This window comes from Telopea speciosissima, chromosome 3 (assembly GCF_018873765.1).
Source record: "Telopea speciosissima isolate NSW1024214 ecotype Mountain lineage chromosome 3, Tspe_v1, whole genome shotgun sequence".
Taxonomy (NCBI): domain Eukaryota; kingdom Viridiplantae; phylum Streptophyta; class Magnoliopsida; order Proteales; family Proteaceae; genus Telopea; species Telopea speciosissima.
The window spans coordinates 62,783,564-62,795,332 of record NC_057918.1 but is presented as its reverse complement, the minus strand read 5'-3'; the positions used below and the strand labels follow the sequence as shown (position 1 = coordinate 62,795,332).

The following is an 11,769-nucleotide window of genomic DNA, read 5'->3' as shown; positions in this document are numbered from 1 at the left end:
CTGGATACTTGAACAAACCTTGCATGACTTCCTCTTCTAAATCTCCAAGTCTTGTTATCAACTTAGGAACTTAGACTAGAAAGCTTGAAACTAAACTAGAATTATTACAACCATATTGAAGACATAAAATTAAAGCATGAATCAAAAGCATTACAACTATGGAATTGAAAGCATGAAATCAAACTAAAACTTAGAAAGCCAAAAACTAGAAGAAGAAAAAAGGAAATTTCACTAATAAATTGAACTAAAAGTTGAATTAAAACTAAACTAAAACTAACTTAAAAACTGAACTAAAACTAACTTATTACAACCCAAAGGGCAAGGGGTATTTATAGGGGGAAGGGAGAAGAGAGAAGAGGGAAGTGGTAGGAAAAATATTTCCTAAGAAAAGAGAATATTCTCTTCTCCTTCCTCCTTTATATTGCCTTGAATCCTAAGAAAAAAAAGAAAAAAATAGAAAGAGGGAGAGAAAAGAATCCTAGATACATAAACCTTCTATTTATTAAAAAATAACTTTGTAATTCTAACTTGTGCTTCCTTTTCTTTGTAGGTGTCTTCTCCAAGCAATGAGATCAAGGCATCTTTAACTTTTCAAACTTCCATAGATGAGAGAATATCTTTCAAAAGAAATCTATCCCAAGTAGAATTCCAAAAGTGCCCTTGAAAAGTTGGAGGAAAGAGAGAGCAAGGGTGAAGACTAGGATTCCACTCACAATTAATGAAATGTCAAATCTGTCCTTCAAAAAACATGGAGCATGGGATGCTTATATGGGCCTCACTGTTGTATTCCTTACGAAAAATCACCCAAAATAGACCTAAATTTCATCCAATTTGGAGTTCGGGAGCACAAGATATCTCAAGTTGAAGTTGGACTGCTCCGGAGCCTTCCAAATGGAATCTTTCGGCTGACAGAAAGATAACTTTTGATAATTCGCTAAGGCCCCTGGAATCCGAACTTCCGTTTTACTTTATCCCCGGCCGACTGTCAATAATTACAAATAAACCCCTGTCCACGGAAACGGCCGTAACTTCTTCGTTTCAACTCGGAATTAAGTACCGTTTGAACCGTTGTGAAGGTGACTCGACGGGCTACGCATTCATACTATTAACACCTCAAAATTATGCTAAGAGGCCACTGTACTCACGTTCAAATTTGACTGATTGGTGTGATTCTTTCAGTGCTCAACCCAAACTTGATTTTCTCGACTCCTGGGCGCTTCTAGCTATTCTTAGCATCTTTTGCTCCATTTTCACAAGAATTCACCTAAAACCTGAAAAGCACAAGAAAGCACCAAAGTAACTCTGTCCAATGTGGTAAAATGTATGCTTTATGCCCTAAGATTTCACACATAAATGTGCTCATCACCCTATAATGTGGCCAATTTCTTGCTATGGCTTATGCACTCCATTGGGGATAATTGAATTGTCTCTTGTTTTTGGGGAGTCCAAATTGAAACCATGAGTGCTCATTTTGAAATTCCTCTAGGAATGATTTTCATGTATTGCTTGTTTAATTCACTGGGGATTATCATGTTTGACACTATTTGTCTTTTATTTTTGGGTGTATTGCATTATGCGGACCATTTAAATCCTAAATGCTTCTTGTGCATTGAATGTTATCTCTAATATATTTCTTAGTTGTGATCATGTTTAATCCATTTGCCCTTTGGATTTTTTATGATGCTCAATTTGTTATAAATGGATTGTGGACTGTATTGATTCATGTATGTTGCTTGTATGCCTTGTTATACAGGCACCTATGACCTACCACAAATATGGGTCATGCAAGACTACCCTAAGCTAGTACAAGACGATTTGTAGTGTCTTGAGGGGGCGGATTGCCATTGTCGAGTTCGAGAACTTGTCTCTCTTATAAACCAGGTCCTTCGATACTTTCTCAGCACAAGCCTTGGCAGAGAGGTGATGGCCTACCACTCATACATTCCATCTACCAATGAAGAAGATGGCCATCACCCCACTCCGCTACTTCATGTATATCGGCTTGTCACTTGGCGGTATTACTTTGGTGGGTTGTCCTGGAGGTTGGCAGTTTTCTGAGACAGAGCAGATGTCACAGATTCAATCGTGCCCACTAGAGTCGATGTGAAGGTACAATGGTTTCATCGCGCCTGGGAAGGAAAGATTGTCACCGACTCTTAAGGCGAGAGGAGATCAACCAACAAGCCTAGTGCTTTATTTTGTACCTGCTAGGGAACACGTTGTTCAACAACAGTGGTATGAGACTCCATATCTCCTTGGTGTGGTACCTGAGAGACCTGGTGAAGGTGAAGTCCTTCGACTGGGCAGGGGCAGGATATGCCCATATGCTGAGGATGCTAGACTCTTTGGAGATGTGATGGCAGAACTTGGTTCTTTACATAGGTAATCACTTTCCTCTTGCCTTTGTTTTGCATTCCTTGTATTGTTTTGAATGCACAGAAGTTGTCTTTCTCTTAGTTGCAGTGTTGGTGCTATGACCACTTGGGAGTACGTGCTCCTAGGTTAAGATCTCAAGACGAGACCTTCTTCTCTAGGGTGGGAATGCGTCGACGAATAACACCCGTCCCAAAGAGACGATGGTATGTGTGTAGTGAGGGAGATGCTGAACTGGCTCTCCTCAGGAGGTAAAAATCTCTTACTTGCGTAGCCTTTTATAATTTCTTCTTGGTACTAACCTAATTTGTTTGGTCCTTGACAGGTGAAGTGGCAACCTTTTGCCACTGTGGAACTGAGTGTAAAAGCCCAATTAGAGGCAGCTAGAATACTTGTGCCTCAACGCATGGTCTTTGTTGATCCTTCAGGGTACACCTAGTACCTCGGTGATAGGGCATACCAACAGTGGCTTGGCGTTGACAGGCCTTGTGTGCCTAGGCGCCCTCCTCACTTCATGCTTGAGCTGGAGAGGCTCTCCAAGAGCGAGATGAGCCATTTCTTGAAGGACGTGGATGCACTACCTTTCAAGGAGATTAACTCATGGGGCTGTTACCATGAGTACAAGACAAAGGAGCTGATGTGTCTTTGATCTGAACTTTCTTGATTCGATTATTCCTATGGTTTACTGACTTAATAGTGTTTGTTGGTAGGTCCCTGCTATCACAGAGCTTCTCAGGCTACTGGTGCTATTGCTGCTTCCACTAGGGGTGATGAGACCTCGTTTGGGTCTCCCTCGGTGGCTACCCCTCACCAAGCTAGTGGTATCGCTCCAGCAGGTTCTTCTGCTATGCCTTCGTGCTCATACAAAATACTAGATGCCTTCTTTCTCACGCCTGGATGGATGTAAATTAGTTTTGGCAGGGAGGTTGCCATCCATTGACCTTCCTCGGCGGTAGTTGGCTATCCTTGTTGCTACCACTTTGTAAGTATTGAACTTGTCATGCAAGTTACTATGATTCCTGTTTTGTTTCTGACTTGTTTGTGTGACTGTGTTGGTCCCTAGATATAGGTATGATGACTTGTTGGGGATGGTGGCAAGCCTCAAGGAGGTTGCTACATCTCTCAGTGTGCGAGTGAGTCAGTTGGTAGGTTGAGCCTTCATGACATTTCATGTATGGTTAGTATGCAAAAAGTACAATCATGATGCTAATGTTGTTATGCAATGTCGGAGGACGACGTTCAAGGGTATGAAGCTGCTACAACCCGGCTACAAAGGCAGAGAAATGAGGTTGTAGCTGCTTTTCAAGCAGCTCCAACTGTGGATGCATCAGAGCCTCAATCTCCAGTCATTTCAACTGAAGACATTGCCCGGGTTGATGGTGATGACGAGGATGAGCGTGAAGAGAGTAGAAATGAGGAAGATGAGGAGGACGAGGAAGAGAGAGAAGATGAGGAGGGTAATGGCTCTAGGGAGGAGTAGCCCTATTTTTTTGTTGTAACCTCATGAATTGATAAACAATTTCAGGCCATTTGGCCTTGTAATACTTTTTGAATGATTTAGACCCAATGATATTTAATCCATTTTAAGGATTTTGGATCAACTGGATTCGTGAAACGGAAATGGGTTGTATGGGTGTGTGTGTGTGTATGGTATTGAACGGTCCATCGTGACCCTACAGTTTAGGTTGTGATTGTTGACATGGCAAGAACCCACTGGTGCAATGCGGACTGCCCAACATTGTAAGAATCAGCTTGTTATAACTTTTATCTTAGATTTTTCCAGCATTTGGCCTTTTTTTTGTTCTACATGATCAATAAGAAACTTTGAACATGACTAAATGAGAGAAAGAATCAAGACATGATGGGGGTTGAGTCCTCCATAAGTGCCTAGAGTACTAAAGACCAAGATAGCATCAGTATTTTGGGAGAACAACATCTCAATTTCCGAAATGGATGTAGTTTTCCAACTTTTTATATTACTTTTCAGTAAAACATTTTCTCTCTTTTCTAATCCTCATACAATTTTAGATTGATGTTTAACAAATACCAGAAAACATTTCCAGCGAATCAAATGCTTCCTTAGCAAAGTCAAGAGCCTCTGACTTGTCATAGTGTCCTTTTGATGACATTACCAGTGTATCAGACAAATCAGCTGATTTTTTTTTTTTTTTTGGGTAAGTAGATAAAACAGCTGGTTATGGTCCTTTCATGTCTCCTTCATCTGAACCCTAAAAATAATGTAACAATCAATTTCCAAATGCATCTTATTTTCAACCAGGACACTGTGCATACACAATTCCACCATAGATCCACAACAAGCTGAACAGCCCCAGATGCAAGATGCTCCTGTGGTCAAAAACCAAAGTAAAAGACCCTTCCAAAAGAGAGATACCTTTCCCATTACTGAAGGAAATGGTCTTAAAAGAAAAGCAAAGCATTAAATTCTGTAGGCACAATCACAAGATGAATGATTAGGTACTGGATGCAGCAGCACCCTATAGCTCGTTTAACTTGGGCAGAATTCATTGAATCTTTGACCAATCACCAGTAGTCCTTACAAGAACATGATACATCCCTAAAATAGTGAAACCAATTTTTATCCCTCACAATTATCTCTCTCATGAATAGTTTAGATATAAGCTTCAAGGTGGCATGGCAATCATCGCATGTTCGGAGGTTCTTCACCACTCGAATGGATTTTCCTAATGGTATGCTCATGAGCCCAAAAACAATAGCAATCCTCTCGCTATGATATTTAACTGTGCTTTCTTTTTCCTCTTCTTCTATATCATGCAGGACAGAGGCTGTATCAAGTTTGTGCCCAAACCCGGCCTCTTAATTCCCAAGCAATCTCATCTAGAAATGCGTTGATCTTTGTAAATTGTGGATGTGAAGTGTCACCAGCCACGAATTCATGTAAAACACTATCCACCTCAATTGAGCTGCAACCTGGAGTTTTATGAATTCTTCTCTCAGACATTGTGACCTCCTACATGACTCCACATCTTCCCAATAATTCATTGATGCATACATGTTGGAAAGGAAAACATAATTACCCCCCATCATGAGGGTCCAACTCCAATAGATGTAGTATCACTTGCTCACTAATTTTCGTATCTTTATGAATCTGGCATGCAAGGACCAGACTACCCCACATTACTGAGTTTGGCATTGTCGGCATGGTCCTTACAAGTTTCAAGGCCTCTTCAAGGAAACCAGCCCCGCCAAGGAGGTCTATCATGCAGCCATAGTGTTCAATACCAGGATTGACTTTGCAAACCACACATTTGAAAGAAATGTAGTCTACCTTCAGAAACCAAGCCAGAATGGCTACACCCAGACAAAATCCCAACAAAGATAACACCTTCTGGTTTTATACCTTCCTTTTCCATCTCAACATATTGAGAGAAGGATCACTGGAGATGATCCACCTTCCTTGCTCGGTTTATTATCACATGTGATTTACATGTGATATGGACTGCTCTATCTATGGCAACCAAATATTGATCAACTGTGGTGGTTATAGCTTTGTATCTCTTTGTATCACCCAATATTGGGTTTCTTGTTTAAGAGATCTACAATCTCATGGTGTACCTTGTATATATATCCCTATGAGATTCATGAATAAACTAAGGGAATATTATTCACTCTAATATGGTATCAAGAGCCGGACAAGCTCCACCGAGCTCATCTTAACCTTCTTTTTTTTTTTCGTTCCTTTATTCTTCTCTTCTTCGTTCATGGAGCATGAGAATAGCACCGCCCCTCATGGTGCTCCCCTTAGCACACCCACCGCCACAGCCACTTCTGTTCTTACAGCATCTCCATCGTCTCCCTCTTCTCCCTCCTTGAATCATGCACACCATTATATCTCCTTAAAAGCTCACCTCTAAGAATTTTATTTTTTGGCAAACACAGGTCGAACCATTTCTTGATGGCCAAAGTTTGTTTGGCCATGTTGATGTCACCACCCCGTGTCCTGAGGATCCTCTTGAAGCTGCTGCTTGGCATCGCCAAGACTCACTGATTCGCAGCATGCTGGTTTCATCTCTTTCAGAAGAGGTGTTTCCTCTCATTGTTGGAAAGCGTACAAGCCGTGACATCTGGCAAACCCTATCTATGGCATTTTCTTCTCCATCTGAGAACCGTTCGATGTCTTTGAATATGGCCTTGACTGACCTTGCACAGAAGCCAGACGAACCCGTCTCTCTCTTTCTACAGTGTGCTAAATCCATTGCCGAAGAACTCTCTATTGCCGGTCATCCAATACGCCCTGGTGCCTTCAACCTTCACATCTATCGGGGTCTTAAAACAGAATTTAAATCTATGGTGTCCTCCCTTCTCACTCGAACAGACCCGCTAGGCTACGATGATCTCCATGCGATGCTCTTAAGTAATGAATTCCTTCATGGCATATCCCTGACGATACTCTCTATCACCGATGCTGTTGCCCCTGCCACTCAAATCACGGCCAACAGTGTTCAACGCGCCAATCCATCTGGCACCCTCGGTTCTTCTTCCCCTACCCATGGAGGCCATGGTGGACGTTGGGGCCATTGAGGCCGTGGTGGTGGCCGTGGTTGTGGTGCCCCCCTACAGGTTATGGTCGATTTTGGTGCTCCATCTGTAAACGGACGAATCATTCTACAAATCGGTGTTTCTATCGTTCACAGCCTACTTATCCCACCAATTCCCCTTACCCGTTCCATCCTCAGTCCAGCCTTGCATCCCATTATACCTATCCAACCTACCCCACTCCTATGGCAAACCCTCCCACTTATCCCAACCCGAACCCTCCTCTTTTACCAACCCCACACCCATCTACTGATCTCCCATGGTACCCTAACACTGGTGCCTCGGACCATGTCACCCTTGACATTCAATCCTTTTCTCAATATGATGAATACCATGGTCCGGATCAACTGCACGTAGGTAATGGTAAGGGTTTACAGATTGCACCCATTGGTTCATCCTCTATTCCTTCTTTCACTTCTCGTTCTTTTTATTTGCACAATATTTTACATGTTCCTTCTATCTCTAAGTCTCTTCTTTCTGTTCAACAAATTTTGAAGCATAATAATGTTTTCTTTGAATTCCACCCATCCCATTTTCTTGTGATGGATCAGGTAACCAAGGAAACGCTGCTTTCCAGTCCGAGTAGAGGTGGCCTATATGAATTAAATCCCAAGACTCCACCCACTGCTGTCTGTAGTACCATTGATATTTGGCATCATCGTCTTGGGCATCCACATGAGCATCTTCTCAAAACTATGCTTAAAATAAATGATTTACCTTTTCAGAACTCTTCTTTAAGTAAACTTTGTAAGGCTTGCCAACTGGGCAAAGCCTATCACCTTTCTCTTCCTGCAACTCCTAGTAGAAGCTTATTTCCTTTAGATTTAATCTATAGTGATGTTTGGGGCCCTTCGCCCACAACTTCTATTTTTGCACACTAGTATTATGTGATTTTTGTGGATGATAACACCAAGTATATTTGGTTTTATCCCTTGGTAAGCAAGTCTGATGTTTTTGTTATCTTTCCTCAATTTCAAGCCCTTGTGGAACATTTGTTTGGTAGAAAAAATAAGGCTTTGCAATTTGATTGGGGTGGTGAGTACCGCTCTCTCCCCCCTCCCCTCTCCCCACTTACTTCTCTAATCTTGGAATTTCACACCACATCTCTGTGCCACACACCCATGAGCATCAAGGTGCCGTTGAAAGACGTCATCGACACATTGTTGAGACTGGTCTATCCCTTCTTGCTCATGGGTCTGTGCCATAAAAATATTGGCATTTTGCTTTTGAGACTGTAGTGTATTTAATACATAGGATGCCCTCTTTGGTTTCTTTAGAGATTTCACCATTTCAGTTGGTTTTTCACAAACTCCCTGACTATCATTCTTTTAAAGTCTTTGGCTGCCTATGTTATCCTTATCTCCATCCGTTTAATCGTCACAAAATGGACTATCGTTCCTCGGCGTGTGTTTTCCTTGGTTACAGTTCGTCACATATGGGTTACCGCTGTCTTGATTTAACATCGGATAAATTTATCATTGCCCGTCATGTTCGGTTTGATGAGACAACCTTCCCTTTCTCCAACTTTACAACACCCACTCCACCTACCCCACTGCCCACACCATCACAATCGTGGGCATCGGCTCCATTTTTCTCTCCTAGTGTACCAATGATGCGGCCTCGTGATCCCTTACCACTTCCTATACCGAACTCCCCAGTATCTCCCATACCTCCTTCTCCCTTCCAGACACCCATTAGCCCGGCCTTGTCTACCCGCAACACCATCAGCCCCACCTCACCGGTCCTAGTGCCTTCCCCACCTTTATCCCAATCACCACCTTTGTGCACTAGACCGGTCCTTGTCCTCTACACTGAACCATCACCCATGGAACCCTCCCCACCGCCACAACCTGCACAGTCCTTGCACCAAATGCGGCTTCATTCCCATGCCCGGTTCCCACATGCACATACTACCACTACAGCTGCTACTGAACCTACTTCTTTTTCGCAGGCTAATAAAATTACAGAGTGGCGTACACCAATGGTAGATGAGTTCAATGCTTTGATTCAAAACGGTACATGGTCTCTTGTTCCTTGCACAAGCACTATGAATCTCATTGGAAACAAATGGGTTTACCAGATTAAACGGAAAGCTGATGGGTCTCTTAAGCGCTACAAAGTGCGACTTGTGGCAAAAGGGTTTCACCAACAACTTGGGTTAGATTATGGTGAGAGTTTCAGTCCGGTGGTGAAGCCCACTACAATTTGATGTGTTCTCTCCATCCCGATTTCACAAGCCTGGCCCATCCGCCAATTAGATGTTCAGAATGCATTCCTTCATGGTGTGTTGGACGAGGAGGTGTATATGTCCCAACCATAAGGTTTTACTGATCCTTCATTTCCAAATCATGTTTGCAGGCTGCATCGCTCGCTATATGGCCTCAAACAGGCACCCCGTGCTTGGTTTCATCGCTTGTCTGAGTTTTTGATTGGATTGGGTTTTCATAGATCCAAAACGGACACATCTTTGTTTATTCACTATTTTGGTGGCCATGTCTATTACATTCTTATTTATGTGGATGACATTATTGTGACTGAAAATGACTCATCCAAGATCTCTTCTCTGTTGCACCAACTGTCCAGTGAATTCTCCATCAAAGACCTTGGCGATCTGCACTTTTTCTTGGGTGTTGAGGTAACTCGTCATTCAAAGGGCATTCTGCTATCATAGTCCTGCTACATTTCGGATCTGTTAAAGCGTACTGGAATGGTTGACTGCAAACCGGTGAAAACTCCCATGGCTACTACTACCAAATTCTCTGATTCAAGGGGTGCACTAATGTCAGATCCAACCCAGTATCGGTCAGTCGTGGGTACCCTACAATATGTAACACTTACTCGTTCGATTGTCTCTTTTACGGTTAATCGTGTATATCAGTTCATGCATTCTCCAACTGAGGAGCATTGGCAATTGGCCAAGTGTATTCTTCGATATTTGAAAAGCACAAACTTTGCTGGCTTGCTTATTGAACGTTCTCCATCCCGCTCTTTGCAGGCATTTACTGATGCTGACTGGGCCAGTGATGGGTCTGATCGAGAATCTACCAATGGTTTCACAATCTTTCTTGGGCCAAATCTTATTTCTTGGGTCTCTCACAAGCAACGCACTGTAGCTCGTTCTTCCACAGAGGCCGAATACAAGGCTCTAGCAGCCTCGGCTGAGTTGATTTGGCTGGAATCGCTACTTACTGAACTTGGTCATCCGTTATCTGGCACACCTATTCTCTGGTGTGACAACTTGGGTGCCACATATTTGTCCGCCAACGTAGTATTTCATGCCAGGACAAAGCATGTTGAATCGACTTCCATTTTGTTCATGATCGGGTCACCAAAAAGCAGTTACAAGTCCAGTTTATCTCTTCTCAAGATCAGCTCGCTGACACACTGACAAAACCGCTGGCCAACTCCCATTTTTGAGAGTCTACGTGACAAGCTGAAGATTCGGTTGCCCAATTCTCCACTTTGAGGGGGTGTATTAAGAGAAGGATCACTAGAGATGATCCACCTTCCTTTCTCAGTCTATTATCACATGTGATATGGCCTGCTCTATCTATGGCAACCAAATATTGATTGGTTGGTCAATTATCACATGTGATTTACATGTGATATGGACTGCTCTATCTATGGCAACCAAATATTGATCGGCTATGGTGGTTATAGCTTTGTATCTCTTTGTATCACCCAATATTGGGTTTCCTTGTTTAAGAGATCTAGAATCTCATTGTGTTCCTTATATATATATCCCTATGGGATTCATGAATATACTAAGGGAATATTATTCACTCTAATACAACAAAAGCATTTATAGCTTCATAACCATAGCCATGCATACCTAGTCCTACAATGATTGAGTTCCAGCAAAAGATATTCTTCAGGGTTAGGTGGGTAGCCCATGGAAGACATCAAAAGCAGCCTCTATACTCCCACATTTGTCATACATTTCTATAAGAGCATTGCCGAAAACAACATCAGTTCTTAAGTTTTGTTGTCTAATATAGGCATGAATCCATTTACCAATATCTAAGGCACCTAGATGAGCACAAGCAGGTAATAAGCTGACCATGGTTACCTCAGTAGGTTTCACATTTTGCTCCTGCATTTGCTAAAATGTGGAACTTGCTCTACCAAATTCACCATGTTGAACAGACCCTGAGATCATAGTATTCCAAGTGAGAGTTCATTGCAGACCCCATCCGATCAAACAAGTCCCAATCTTTTTTCAGGTCGTCCATCTTACAATACCCATCAATCATCGCCCATTCCATAAAATTGTAATCAAAGATCAAACGGGCAGAAAGGATATCACCCAACTTGTAATAGCGAGAAATCATGAAATTCCATGAGGAGGAGTTCCTATCCGGCATCTCATCAAATAGATTTCTCGTTGTAAATGCAATATTATTCCTTAGTTGTGATTCCTCAATAAAGGAGTATTAAATACAGATTACAAGAGATGGAAGTAAACAAGGAAACAAAGATTACAAAGATTACAAAGATTACATAGAATAATAAATTGACATCTTAACCAAGATTGTGGAGAGACTTCTATTCTAAGATAAATCAGTAACACATGTGATCATATTTTACACATGTGAAATAGATTATTACCTAAAATAGAAGAAGGGTTGTACATGGAGAGAGGGAATCATATCCTCAATACACCCCCTCAAGGTGGAGAATCGAGCAATCGAATCTTCAACTTGTCTCGCAAGAATTCAAAACGAGCGGTGGAGAGAACCTTGGTAAACATGTCGGCCAATTGATCATGAGTGGAGATGAATTGAACTTGAAGCTATTTCTTGGCCACATGATCACGAACAA

The 11,769-nt window shown here is 42.1% G+C and overlaps 1 protein-coding gene and 1 long non-coding RNA gene across 2 annotated transcripts; one reads left to right on the top strand and one right to left on the bottom strand.

The window, feature by feature from the left end:
* The first annotated feature begins 4,383 nt into the window (after positions 1-4,383).
* On the top strand, positions 4,384-4,725 carry LOC122656430. Its single transcript, XR_006332101.1, has 2 exons — positions 4,384-4,507; positions 4,553-4,725. It is a non-coding gene; the product is annotated as an uncharacterized LOC122656430 (long non-coding RNA).
* Positions 4,726-10,825: 6,100 nt separating this feature from the next.
* Positions 10,826-11,312, bottom strand: LOC122655392 (pentatricopeptide repeat-containing protein At5g08305-like). The gene is made up of 2 exons (XM_043849589.1): positions 11,097-11,312; positions 10,826-11,041 (listed from the first exon to the last, which is right to left on the bottom strand). Exons 1-2 carry the CDS (start codon positions 11,310-11,312, stop codon positions 10,826-10,828), a joined length of 432 nt encoding a protein of 143 aa, XP_043705524.1.
* Positions 11,313-11,769: the final 457 nt, after the last annotated feature.

Bases quoted from the DNA above. Each gene is read 5' to 3' on its own strand.
- LOC122655392 (XM_043849589.1), bottom strand. From the start codon at position 11,312: ATGCCGGATAGGAACTCCTCCTCATGGAATTTCATGATTTCTCGCTAT. The intron at 11,042-11,096 runs GTCTGTTCAACA...TAGCAAATGCAG, and splicing joins TGGAATACTATGATCTCAGG to GAGCAAAATGTGAAACCTAC.